Source organism: Dermacentor albipictus, chromosome 3 (assembly GCF_038994185.2).
Source record: "Dermacentor albipictus isolate Rhodes 1998 colony chromosome 3, USDA_Dalb.pri_finalv2, whole genome shotgun sequence".
Taxonomy (NCBI): domain Eukaryota; kingdom Metazoa; phylum Arthropoda; class Arachnida; order Ixodida; family Ixodidae; genus Dermacentor; species Dermacentor albipictus.
The window spans coordinates 140116743-140131047 of NC_091823.1; the positions used below are offsets into that span (position 1 = coordinate 140116743).

The following is a 14305-nucleotide window of genomic DNA, read 5'->3' on the forward strand; positions in this document are numbered from 1 at the left end:
ATGTCGGTATAGGTTTTGAATGATTTTCGTGCGTGTGTTCCCTGGTGCTCAAACCGCGCTACAGGGCCTTGCCAATGTAACCACGCTTCAAATTCAGCTGTTTGAATCGCATGTCGATTCGCGCCTCGTTTTGATGCAGATGGAAAGACCGGGACACTCTAGCGTTTGAGATTGCATTTCGAAAAATCCTGCCTTTGCCTGCGCTGTCCGCCGAGTTGCGAAGTCCAGCAACTGCGTCGAGCCGGTAGTCTCAGAGGCCACCATATAAAGTAACCCGATGTAGAGTTGCAACGCTGTTGCCCCCTGGTGACGCGCTATCAAAGGAGCGGAAATAAACCAGCTATCCAGCGACGACGCTTGTCGCAGCAGCTGAGCGAGCCAGGTCCAGCCAGCTGACAAGCTTTTCCAAAAGACAACAACAAAAGGCGAGCCAACATGGCGACCCATAGCACGGACAAAGAGTGAACGGCTACGGAATCGCTGCTTTGTTTTCAGTTCTCTCACCCCTTCACTTCTGAACTCGTCGTCGCGTTACCGCAGCTGATGCGGTACTAGAGGAGTCGTGCGTGCACCTCGCAGCAGCAGCAGCACGCGTGAAAAGGCCTTCAAGGCGCCTTCATCATGCTCGAGCTCGACGTCGTTCCCGAGAAGTCGCTAAGCAATGAAGGCTGGGAGCTGGTTCTCGGTGAGTATCTACCAAATACGTTCGTCGTGAGATCGACTCCGTGCTTTCGTCTCCATCCCTTTCTTGCTGCGTTTTGGCTGGTCCGTGTGTGCTAGTGTGTGATGTGTACGACAATCGATTCAAAGTGCACCGTTCCCTCCGTCGTCTGCTGTTTCTCCGTGCGATTTTGCATGTGTGTGCAAGTGCAACCCCCTTCTTCGCGCAACAGTCTACGGCGTAGTGAGTATGTGGTAAGCGTGGTCACCTTGTATTTCGTTTCCGGTTGACGATGCTGGACGAGTGATCAACGGGAACTATTTGAAAATAGAATCGAGCGGCCTAGATCTGAGCAAATTTCAGTGCGTCGTAGGGCTCACGCGCTGTGCTCGCGAGTCGTCTTTGCGGTTCTCGTCTGCAAATCCCAGCTGATCGCTGCAAGCTCGCTGGCATCGCGACGTTCCCGCCCAGATGAATCGCTTGCGGTCGACCGTGCGAGCGAGAAAACGTGTTGCGTGGTGTGTGTGTGTGTGTGTGTGTGTGTGTGTGTGTGTGTGTGTGTGTGTGTGTGTGTGTGTGTGTGTGTGTGTGTGTGTGTGTGTGTGTGTGTGTGTGTGTGTGTGTTTCAATGCTTGCCCTTCATCTAGCCGAAGGGGGCCTCCTTTTTTCACCGGAGAAATCGGCCGTCGGTGAGCGAGTGGTCGACCTTGCGTGCTTTTTCGCCTAGCGTTGTGAGCCAGCTGGCTTCTTTCTCCTTTTCAATTTCTTTTTCCCTCGCAAGCAACATGCCTGGGCGCGGCTTTAAAAGAGAGTCAGCTGACTGCGATAACCTCGGCAACTTTTGCTTCGTGAAGCGCGATAGGTCAGTACGGAGGCGAACGTTTGAGATGTCGCGTCGCTGTCGAGACCTGCCCGAGACGAAACCCTGCGGGTGGTCCACCGTTCGTGGTAGGGTCCGTAGGATGGTGCAGCAACAAGTCCGCGTAGTACGCGGGATTACGTCACGAGGCCGATAGCGAGCTGTTGCTGCTGGTCTACAGCTCAGCCGTCGTTCGACATTGGAAACGCGCGAGGGAGTCGCGGAAAAACAGCTGTTCGCCGCGGAACACGTCACCTTACGCGCGGAGAGGGGAAAGAAAGAAGGGGAGGCGAGCGAAACAGCTGCCTGCCGTTGACCCGCGGGCGAGCAGTAACTGTGGAGCCCATCGATGACTCGGAAGACGACGTCCGCGCAGCAGCGGCAGTATCAGCAGACGACACCTCTGTTTCCGTCTGCCTATGCCAGCGCACGCAGTCGCCAGCCAGTGCCTGTTTCGCCGCTTCCCGCAGCAGGAGCGTCGTCGAAGCGATGCTGTCGCCCACAGAGCCCGTCCTTGCCAAGGCAGTCGGAGTGCCGAGCGGAACACTGCATATGGGTGCTGTCGTCATTCTCTAAGTCGTGTTTTTTTTTTCTCCCCCTCCCCCCTTCCTGCTTATCTACGCCGTCACGTGCGTGCCCAGTCCTTATCGCTGTTTTGTGTTTCCCGTGTTCACGGCGTGGTGCATGTCTGTGTGTGCAACTCCCTTGTATCGCGTGTTGACAGTTGTGCATGAATTGTGTTGTTGTTCTTGCCTTTGTCTCTTGACGCTTCATAATTGCGAGAAGATGTTGTTTCAGTAGTGGCTCACGTTGACATAGTGTTTCTGCAGTGTCCTGTGCATGAAAAATTGTCCTTGCACTTGCTACGCTAGAGTGTCAAGCTGCTATGTTAAAAAAACGGACTTGAGTCCATACTTGTTGCGAAATGCTTAAACGAGAAGAGAGCGTGCAGTCATATTGTTTCTGTCTGTTTTCATTTGACATATTGTTGCAACATGCACAAGGAATACAGTGAGAGAATCTTCAAGGCTGCTGCTTACAAGTTCAGATGGCTGTACCAAAAGTGGGGCAGAGTCGAAATAATGAAGTCTGAAACATGACAGTTAAAAGTGCCCCTGTCATATTTTGGAATGATCTAGAGAAAAGAAACAAAGAATACAAGCAAGATCGCTTGCTTGCAGTTGCTTTACAGGAGCAAAGTCGTGTCATTTCACCTTCCTTCTGCTCCTTTCTGATAGCACAGTGCTCAAACAATTGGTCTGCTGCTTGGTTCTATCATTTTCTTATTCAGATTCCTTGGTCAGGTACTTCTTTATTGATTTGAAATGTCTTTATAAAGATTGCCTGATGATGGAGTAATCTTGCCTTGGGCACCTGCTTTTCTGCTGTGTTTGAATTCTTGTTACAAGGCATGCATCGTAAAAATGTGCACCCCTGACTGTTGCTTGAATGCGGGATAACGGAAGCTAGGCGTGTTATCTTTTTTGCTTTATCAGGGAGCCAAGGGAGGCAAAAGAAACATAACCCTAAGCTAAACTGATAAGGCTGTTGAGTGCTAAGAAAAATTTTAATGTAGGGAAAAAATTGTAATTGCATGCAGCAATGCATTTCTTCAATTTAATAAATTGTTTCTAAATAGAGGGGTTGATCCCTTTGATGCTCTATTCTTTGCTGCCTGACTATGGCCTTGGAGATTTTTGGCATGGCCAAAGGCATGGAGCTTCATACAAAGAATATTAGAGGTAAATGTGACTCTAGCATCTACATGTGCCGACTCTAGCATCTACATGTGCCGCCAGTATGGCTTTCGCTGGTACATGGATTTGCCTGAACTGCTTGTGGCTTCAGAAGACCTGGTTATCATTAACATAATATCTTAATGTTTTTTATGTGTACATGTTATCGTAAAAGCTTTGTATGGCAATATCGTCTAGGTCAGCCTCCCTGTTTCACCATTCGAGGGTTTTCAGAACATTACAAAAGCAATTGCTTAGATAAAAAAAAAGAGTAATTATACTTGGTGAGCATTGCCTTTGGAAACATAATCTAGATTTAGCGGCATGTAATCTTGAAAATGTAGGGACTAATGTGTTGGAGGTTGTGTAGTGCTGTTTGTTTTGAGTGCTAAACATTTGACTGCTAAAATGAATGGTAGGCAGTACACTACACAGATAAACCACAAAATAACAATGAAGGCAGCTGCATTGTACTGTCTTAATGAATCCATGCCAAATCGTAGAACAATCCACATGCTACCTGCTGTTCCCATGGGAGTTTAATGAGGGATATGCATAATTCTACAAGTGGGCTTCCCCACACATCTCGTTTGACCAGCACAACGATGTAAACGTCACCGTAGATGTGGAAACAAAGCAGGTTTGCATGACGTGGCACTGCTGTCCTTGCCATCATCTCTTCCTTTGCTACATCCTAACTGTTTGCAAATCTATCATTGGCTCAAAGGTGCTGTGAGCAGGAGGTTGGCCATCTTGTGTAGGGCAGCCTAATGATGTGAAAAGGCCTGCTTCTGGTGTTTTGCATATCCCCCATTAGTGCCTGTATTCACACTAGTAAATTTAGCATGGGAGTCTATGGCTAAGGGTTCCTGACTTCACCGAATATTTCGGAGGCCATTGCTTTGCTTGATTTAAAATGGGTCACGCCGACAGCGTCAAGCATCCGTAAGCAGCAGTGCCAACAAAGCACTGGAAAACCCAAGGCAAAGCTTAAGAATGGCATTCCGGCTTGTGCAGCTGGTGAAACAGTAACTGTAGTAATGTTTCTCGTAACCGGAATCGTTGCCTTCGACAGTGAAGCCCTGGCCGGGGACCTGGTTAAGTAATTTGAGCTAATTGTAGCGTGAAATTAGCCCCAGGGCTCAGACCATTGGCTTTCGCACGCAGGCTAGTGTTCCATAGGTCATTAGATCTTATCACACTTCCAAAGCCCTTGAAGAAATGAAATCCTTGTCTGCTCAGCTTCTTTGGCCCTTACGACTGAACCCCGATATGAAAACACGAAGGTAAAAAATTGTTGGGTTATATCAAAAGTAAACCTGAAATCTTTAGCTGATATTGTCATGTAACGATTATAAGCTTACAACAAATATTGGATTTAAAAGGTATTTTCATCTCAGATAAGCCTTCATTTTCATGAGGTTTACTGTATAAATCAAAATAATAAATTATGTGGTCTAGTGTCCCGAAACTGCACTTCATCATGAGAAGCACTGTAGTGAAGGGCTCAGGATCAATTCTGATCACCTGGGGTTTTTTAATGTGCGCCTATTTCAAAGCACACATCTTTTTTTTCCATTCTGCCTCCATCGAAATGCAACTGCCCTGGCTGGGAATTGAACCCATGATTTTTAGCTCAGGTGCACAATTTTCTTTCATTCTTGTATACAATGCAGTATAGTTTTCAGGATTAATCTTACTCTTGTCAGTTAATTGTCAAGGGGATATACAGTGGAGCATTTCGTTATGCAGTTAAACCTCGATATAAAGAAGTCGACAAAATCGGCAATTTGCCTCGTTATATTGAAATTTCGTTCTATTGAAATTCGACCGGTAATGCAAATATATACAGTCGCCGATCGATTTTTCTTACACGGAGTAGGGCCGAAGAATTTTCCGAATTATTGGTCAGTTGGAAAAAGCAAATTCGAATTAGCAATTCATATTGATAAATTTGGAAGTCTGCGACGAATGATACGGTTTAATGCCACTTACGTCGACGATATCTTCTCGGCAGTACGAATTAAGCGAATCCAGCCACGCTTTCGCGCGCACTCCGCCCCCGCGGCAGATAGCGCCGTCCGCACTGGGACGACGCTATCAGGAAAAGCGCCGGCAGCAGGGGGCGAATGCATCGTCTGCCTCTCGCTCCAACGGGCCACCGAAACTCGAGATTACACGACCTCCAATACTAAACAGCGCGTTTAAGCAGCTTACATGGTGCCACGCCGTCTCGATACTCTTTGCACGCACGGCAGATGACCTCTAATGCAGGGAGCGCGGATGCATATGCGCTCAGCCGCACTTACAGCCATGCGCAGCCAGGGCCGAGACCCGCGCCAACACACCCCCCACTCCGCCCCCTCGCGCACGCGTGATCGCGTGACGGCGAGCTTGCTCCCCTCCCCCTCTTTCCCTTTGCCCACGCGGGAAGGCGGCACTCGTGAAGCCGCCATCTTTCTTGTCTCGCCGTCGCACGCTTTCACTCGCCAATGGAGCACACAGTTCGCGGAGCGTAGGTAGGATCTTATCGCACTTGGACTTTGTACGGTACATGATGCGGCTCCACTTCGGCAGTAGTTCTTGTCGCGCGGCGCGCGATTTGAAAGGTGCGTTTGCAAACAGCCGCTTGTAATTCAAATATTTCACCATCTGCGTTCGCGGAAGTTTCCGTTTATTGTCTTGGCATTCAATTGCGGCGGCAGTGAAATTTAGTTATATTGGAATCGCCTATAAACACACTTCGTTATACTGAGGTTCTAAATACATGGTGTTCTATGGACAAGAGGTAATGAAAAGTTGAATACTTCGTTATATCATGAATTTCGTTATATAGAAGTTTGTTATATCGAGGCTTTATATGGGATGTGGCAGTGGTGGAAAAGCTGTTTCAGTAGTACCAAATTGCCCAAAAAGCAGTTGGAAGGGAAAGTTACAGTAATAAACCTTGCTGGTGGAGTTTTTAATGGGCTCAAAAACTTCTGACAGGTTATATAAGTGGGTATGGATGCTGCTGATATGGACGCTTGTGATAGCAGGAGACTGTGACGCTGGGCTATCTTGTTTTCATTTAACATAGTGAACATAGCTCACTATGGTTGAAGAGATATGGCGTGTTTGTCATGTTTGCATACCTTATCTCATCGCCTTCACTGGAGCATGGGACGGCCAACAAGTCGCATATTTCTGAAGCTGAACATGCTGTACACTGTCAAGGGCTTCATTATGTGTTAAAACACGAGTGCCTTCATTTGAATTACATATTTTGTGCCATTTGGTGAGTTTATTAAAAAGCACCAGTTTACCCTACATTAGGGTCTCTTTCAAACTGTCTGACTGACTAAGTGTGTTTGTGGGCTTTCTTTTGCAGGCATGGCATTTAGCCAGGTGGTCCACATATTGCAACAGCAATTCCGCATCATCAAGGGTGTCCAGATTATCTACAATGAGCAGGTAGGCTCAGGTTGTTTTTACCATATTTACTTGCGTAATTATCGCACCCCTGAATTTTGTCGTCAAAACTCAATTTTTTAAATTTCCCGTATAATGATAGCACCCCGAACTTGCTGCAGCGATACATCGTGTGCCAAGTCTATCTAATAATGATCGCGCTTGCCATCTGTCGAATGCTACAGGAACGACTCTTCAAGACAAACCAGACGGTCTGCACGCACCAAACATTCTTAAGTAGATGCCCGATTTCACTCCTTTCGTCACTTTCTGCACTTCCATGACAAAAAAAAAGAAAGCTACAACCAAACTTGCCTTATTATGTGTAGGCTTTATAATGGTTGTGGTCAACAACAACAAAAAAGGCGCCTTTCGATTCTTCTCATCTGCACTCGTAGCCACGCAACAAATCGCGAACGGCAATGATAGTAGCCACGTTTGCACTGATACGTTAGAAGTGTACCCTATTCATACGCCGACGCTTGTAACACAGCTAAGATATTCGCCCACCCTTAGCATAAACGTGCTGTATTAGGATAGTAGTGAAGACAGATGCCGCAGTTTCCGCAGCATGCCCGCCATGTGTTTCTATGTCACTGGCAGCTAAGCGCACCCATCTGTTTCTGTCCCCTCAAAGTGGACATGGCTGCGTTATTGCCTCAAACGTGCCAATATTAACAATATTATTCATTACTGATACGGAATAAACTGTTTCAATACACGTAATGTACTCACGAGAAGAAAAAAAATCGCGTTCAGTGCGTTCTGCATGGCGTTCGACTTGCTCCGCCGGCCGCTATCTTTGTTTTGGTGTCCCACACTACATACAACAGCAGCCACCTATTTGTTGACCTGTTGCCATCCCGCAGCAAATGCACGATGAAAAAGAAATTTTTTTTTTTTGCGGGAAATTCAATCTGCGTAATGACGCACCTCTGAATTTGCGTCAACTTTTTTTGACAAAAAAGTGCGATCATTATGCGGTAATATTCCTGAGCTTGGTACTCTAGAGCCGGCTGCCCAAACATGTGGCTCACAGATTGCATGAGTTTTACCTGGCGCCTATTAAAGAAATAGACGACCTCTCCGAACGTAAATCGAGATAAACCTGTTGATGGGAAGATTGCCTTTCGTATTGGTTAAAATGAGCCACGCTTTTTTCATTAAAAGTGGACTTATATTTTTATTCTTCACTAAAAGTTGTGAAAGATTACTTTTGGTGCCCCACGCTGCAAAAGCACGAAGATGCTTAAGAGGCCTATCACGCGACCTTCTGTTAGTGTACGTGGTTCCTGGTTTCTTTATTAGTATTTCAATACAGTACACTTTTTTTCTATGGTAATTTTTTTCCAACTTACAGTGTGCAGATAAGCCTTCGTTTGTAGCGAATAGGAAAGTGGCACCGCCTTTCTTACGACGAGTTGGCGTGGCCCGTCTATTGACAGAATAATGACGGCGTGGGGCCAACCCGCCATGTTGTAGGTGTGTACTTCGGGAAAAACGCAGTACAAGTATAAGAGAGGTCTGTAGAACAATGTAATCTTACTGTGCCATCTTTTTGTTTTCAAAAATGGTTGAAAAAGGTCAAATTGTAGTTGGTTAACCCGAGTTGCACTCACTCCTGGTGGCTTTCACAATTTGCGAGGCGAGCTATCGGCATCACTTTCACTTCTCAGCATTGCTGCAGGAGGGACCCTTCCTTTTTTAGAGGCTGCTCAAATAGAAAAATTCTCCTTACAAAATATCCACGCGCTTTCGGAAGTAACCTCTGCAGATGTAAACACTACCAAGGGTGAGCTTTGTGTTGCACCATAAAAAACTAGGTCCTTAAATATCGGTTGTCAGTCCCTTTAAGCATGGCTCGGGCTCCTCTCAGAGGTTTTTACCATCATGCCAGCTGCACTCTAAAGAAAGTTTGAACCCTCGGGGGCTTATCATGGCCCTAAATAATAATTGTCACATCTCTTGCATGCCCTCCCCTTTCATAACCCAACACAATCTCTCTTACACATTCCTACGCATTTTCTTTCTTTGTATATGTGTTTTAGTTTGGGCTGCTCTGACCTTGATGCAAAACCAACTTGCCCAGTCTGTCACCTTACTACGCACCCAGTTCTTTCAGGTCACTAATGACATGCGCCTTATCAGCGTGACAAAGCATTCTTGGCAGGAAAGTAGCAAGCTGTGAGTTTTCAAAAAAAAAAAGAAAAGAAATGTAAAAAAGACAGTTCACGATAATTGGTTGGGGACATGATACGGCCCAAAGGGTATAAACGTTTTTTTTTATTTTACAATGTAGCTTGCCAAAAATTTAGGCTACTGTAAACCCATCCTGCCACATTGACTTGTCACTGTGCAATTTGACGTCTTGCATGACTTTAAGTATGCCTTTTGAGTGCATTTTTGTTCATGGTCTTTGTGGGGGCCTGTTGATTGTACAGTTGGTAGTTGGTATATCACTTTTGAGAGTCGGAAGGTACCATGTTTGAAACCAGCTGAGGTGCCTTCAGTTATTCAGGTTTTCTCTTTGGTCACAGTGAAGATAAAAGGAAGGGGACACCAGAAGGAGTTTCACAGAAAAGGCACATGTGTATACATGTGTATTACTCTAAAGTGTTCCAGTTAAAGCGCCATACTCATTGTCTAACGGAATTATTTTGCCGCACTCTCCTTGACTACACAAGTCTGAATGTAAATTATGTGTTCTTACTTAACCACTTCAGGTTTCATTGAATGTTTGCCACTATCTAGATTCTTGTTGGCCATGGGCTGTAGAGTAAGGCACAAGTTTCTGGCGCTGGCTTTATCCACTACTTTAGTTTATCCAATGATCACCATTTTGTTATTCAGGGAGCCACAGTATCCCAAAAAAGCATGCAGACCAGTCAAGGTTTCCCATTGTTTTGCACATGCTACTAGCCTTAATCATTCTACTAGTCTTAAGCCAACAGATGATATAAATGAATTCTTTTTTTTAAACTGGGTATTTCACATTAACTGAACCATGCTTGAAAAAAAAGTGGTTCATCTTAGGCAATTGTGACCGACAGCATAGTGCTTCTAGTCGCCTCTAGTGGCTCAAAGTATCTTTAATATGTGATTCGTTGGGTAATCAGCTGTTTAATTCTGCAAGTGTTCAAATATTCCTTTCAGGGCATTAGTGCGACTGCAAATATTGAGCGTGCTCTTAGTACCCCATGAAGTTGTTTCCATGAAGTTATACGAGGTTCTCCATCTCTGGCTCCAAAGAAAGCCAGTGAAATATGAAAAAGAAAAGTGATGTCGCTGCATGTCTGTGCCTTTCATTTGCAGTGCTTTCAATCACATTTACAAAAAACAAAGGTTCCATGTTCTTTTGCAAAAAGAGGCCATTGGCCCCAGCATCCAGTCAATCACCTCAGCATAGTCCAAAATGATAACCAGATGGGCCAGTGCTGAAGGAGCACCGAAACACATGTGTCACCTTCTCTTACGATGGATATGTGGGCTTCATTCTTTGAAAACACGGTTCAAAGCTGGAAGCTGAGTGTGCAAGCGCACAATGATGTCAATTTTTTTTTGCGTCGTATTTCACAGGCTTTCTTGACAGCCTGTGAAACAGAAGTGCAAGAAAGACGACATCATGGCAACAACTTCATTGGGTGTTATTTAGCATGCTCTGTAGCTTTTGATTCACACTTGCAATCTAAACCGAATACCTAAAATATTGAATAATTTAACTCTTATAATTAGCCAACTAATTGCACTTCAAAAAAGTACTCCGAGTAACTAGGGATGACTATGAACAATATGCAGATAGTCTCAGTTGCATAAAATGTACTACCTTTACTACCTATTAAAAACCTTGGTTCTACTTATGGAAATACTTGGTATACGAAGCTTTAGTGGCTGCTCACCTGCTCCTAAAATCGCATACTGTGGGATGCTTGCGCGTTAATTAACATTCTGCATTTGCTGCCGTGGCACTGAGTGACGCCAGCTAACAAACAGTCCAACGTCTAAATTACAGATACATATGCTTAACATACCTAAGAAAGTGGGTAGAGGGACAGCTTTATCTCTATTCTTAGGTTGTGGGGATGCGCGACTCTCGCGTGTCCCCAGATATCTTGTTTTCCCCCATCTTCTGCAATCCCGCTTCGCCGCGTGGCCTGCGTGACGCCCGCGGCGGTCGATGTGGTTGAAGCGCAGCGCGAGAGATGGCGCGAGTGTTGTGCTGCTAATGCCGCCGACAGGCGGGGTTACTCGGGCGCCAAGAGACAAGGCGCTTCCTCTTTGGGACGGGACAGCAAGCGGGACGGACGTGCCGTGCTGCGCGTGCGCCGTGCGTGCACCGACTCATGCTTTTGCGAGACTGTCTCACGTGGCCGCCTTGGAATGCGCTACCGTTCGCGCGTTGGGATCCAGCATGGGGCGAACATATTCGCTCGCTATGCGGTAGCGGTGAGTCGGACTTCTAGATTTGTCGCGCGCCCATCGGCATGTTTTGTGGATAGTAACTCAGCTAGCAGGCATTGATCTATGAAAGGTGCAATAAATGCCCTTGTGATTGTTTGCACTACTGTGTTGTCGTTCCTTTGTCCCAAGAGTACGGGTGTGAGAACCCCACATCTGGCTGCCCAACGTGGGACTCTTGAGGCATCGGACGATAGTTTTAACAGTTTTGCTTCGTTCGAGACCTTTGTTTGAACCAAAGCGTAGGCCTAGCGTGGATTTTGATCGCTAGCGTCGGCGGCGTGCTTTCTTGAGCGAGGCGACGGTGGCTGTAGTGTGTTTGAACATGTCAACGTGCTAAGCCTTTTCGCAAGTTTTTTTTAATGGCATTCGTTGGTACGAGAGCCACGTGGTATGCATCCTGGGAGAGCGAGGCTCAGCGCCCGCGGAGCATTGCCAGGCCTGAAGCGAGTGAGTACGGAAGTCTCGTGGGTGGTCCGAATTTCTTATGTAAATAGCTTCTTCTATCTCTTTGACTCTGATGAAGTCGTGGCTCTGGGAGCCGGGTGGCCGCGGGCCACGGGTGCCACTACGGGCTGACTGGTATTGCGGCCTGGCACCGAGCGCTCCGACACCGTCTGGGACGGTGGGCGCCGTCAACTTGGATGCTGTGTGCACCGAGCGGAGTAAGACCAACTCACAGAGCTGACGTCTCCTCGCGGCTGCCTGTTTTGCGTTCATTTTGGGTGTTGTTTTTGGATGCCGGTTGTCAGGGTAGCAAAGCTTTAGGCCTAAGGCTTTACGAAGCTGCCTGTCGCACGTGGAGAAACACAACCTGGTGGACCGTGGCGTTGAGGTGTTGCACTTTGCTTCATTCATTCTATTTAGCCTCGCACGAATTGAAATTGCTCGTTCGACTCAAGGAAGCGATTTCGTTCACGTGAACTTAGCATCTGAGTAGCTGCCCGATCTTTGCTAGCCGAGTTGAACATCGTACCACGTGGGCGATGCGCATGCAGAATTCATCTCCCTTGCACTACCTTAGTGTTTGCCGAGTGTGTTGAGTGTACACAGCATGATTGGAGTCACCCCTGGCTTGCTGTCACCTGCACATCGTCTGCGCTGCTGCTCCGGACTACGATCGAGCCACCCCGGGCGATGGTGATGCTGTGGCCAGTTCGGCGCAGCGACTTCAGCGGCTTCCTGTATCCAGCTCACAACCCTCGGCGGTGGACAAAAGAGCCGGCGATCACCGACAGCTACGGTGGCTCTTGCCAGCAGGGCGTGTCGGCGCGAGTGACGCTTGCTCGTACCGACTACTGCGTCGTCGTTTTCGGAGTCCTGGCCTGGAATCGGGCCGTCGAGTCCACAAAGCTGCTGCTGTGACAGGCGGACGCCAGCGGTGTACCCAGGGACAATGTCGGCTCGCATGCTATGGACAGCATGTGGACATTTCTTCGGCGCGGCCTCTGTCGCGTGTGCTACCTTGTTCGCGAGGCACGCATTGATGTTAGACCGAGTGACATGTTTCGCTGGAATATGTAGTGATTTAAGGTTGGGGGAATGTGGGGATGCGCGACTCTCGCGCGTCCCCAGATATCTTATTTTCCCCCATCTCCTGCAATCCCGCTTCGCCGCGTGGCCTGCATGACGCCCGCGGCGGTCGATGTGGTTGAAGCGCAGCACAAGAGATGGCGCGAGTGTTGCGCTGCTAACGCCGCCGACAGGCGGGGTTACTCGGGCGTCGAGAGACAAGGCGCTTCCTCTTTGGGACGGGACAGCAAGCGGGACAGACGTGCCGTGTCGCGTGTGCACCGACCCATGCTTCTGTGAGACCGTCTCGCATGGCCGCCTTGGAATGCGCCGCTGTTCGCTTGACAGTACGTGCGAACGACCAGGCGTTGGGATCCAGCATGGGGCGAACATATTCGCTCGCTATGCGGTCGTGGCGAGTCGGACTTCTAGATTTGTCGCGCGCCCATCGGTATGTTTTGTGGATAGTAACTCGGCTAGCAGGCATTGATCTATGAAAGGTGCAATAAATGCCCTTGTGATTGTTTGCACTACTGTGTTGTCGTTCCTTTGTCCCAAGAGTACGGGTGTGAGAACCCCACAAGGTATATTACGTGTACATACAGTTGAATCTCAATAATTCAAACTTGAAGGGGCCTGAAAATTTGTTCGAATTAAAAGAAGTTCGAATTAAAGGACGCAAATTAAGGGAGGGCTTACCTGCAGCGCCACATGTGCACTGAGTTAACACATGGGTGGGAAGCTCCAGGATATTTATTCACACGCATTTACAAATTGCAGTGAATGTCCTCTTTTTCGGACTCCATAGGGACTGCGAAAACGTCAGAAAAATTGGACAGTCCAAAAAAATGAATGAATGCCTTTTACTACCCCCAAGGGCTGAAGTCGCCACAAGCACGTCCGACATACCTCTAAAGACCTGCCAGTACACTTTTTAGGCGTATCGGTGCTTGTACTGTGATAGATCGCGGGTGCACGCCTGTATAGTTGAAGGAAACATACCATGTCCCATGACAATTGCTCCTTCTAACTTTTGCTATGCTTCAATGCATTACACTGCTATATTGGAGCGAAGCTGACTCTCGATAACCGGCATTATGCAACGCGCCATACTTTCTGCGCTCCGAAGCTATTGGCGAGGGTTACAAGCGAATTGTTTCAGTGAAAAACACGGCACCGAACAGCAAGAAGCTTCGTAATAAATGCCGAAGTAGCTAGGTCTAGTGTTACCGTGGTGTGGCTGCAGCTGCCAACGGATCTGCTGGTCAGAGGTGCCGCCGTGTGATTCAGCGCGCTGCTGAGGGCATTGTCAGAGCGCAGTGTGTTCGAATTAACTGTCGCAAATGCTTGCGGGTTTGCATTAGCGGGTGTTTTCGCCCACTGGAATGCACATAACTTTGATGGGACCACAGCATCACTTCAAGTAAATCGAAAGTTCGAATTAAGCATGTTCGAATTAATGAGATTCGACTGTATATGTATTAGTAGAACTTGCAGGAATTGTAAGAAGGTTGTGGGTGGGGCTCCCGTTGGCCATAGTGTTCTTGTTTTCATTTTTATTGTTTAACTGTACTACAAGGTTACTGTAAATTGCATCATAATCCTTTAATTAACTTATAATTCTTTATAGTT

At 47.3% G+C, this 14305-nt stretch overlaps 1 protein-coding gene across 8 annotated transcripts in view; it reads left to right on the forward strand.

Annotated features, from left to right (window-relative positions):
* Positions 1-352: 352 nt before the first annotated feature.
* Positions 353-14305, forward strand: part of LOC135917723 (phagosome assembly factor 1) — an 85142-nt gene continuing 71189 nt past the window's right edge. For 4 of the 8 annotated variants that reach the window (XR_010569380.2, XR_010569382.2, XR_010569381.2 and 1 more), the window contains exons 1-2: positions 1321-2076; positions 6627-6709. Coding sequence is in view for 5 of the 8 variants with exons in the window: in XM_065451289.2 (XP_065307361.1) it covers positions 2010-2076; positions 6627-6709 (150 nt within the window). In the remaining 3 variants the exon portion in view is untranslated. Of the gene's footprint in view, positions 686-1317; positions 2077-6626; positions 6710-14305 lie in introns of those variants that run through there. The other 4 variants (XM_065451290.1, XM_065451294.2, XM_065451292.2 and 1 more) reach the window with 4 other exon arrangements.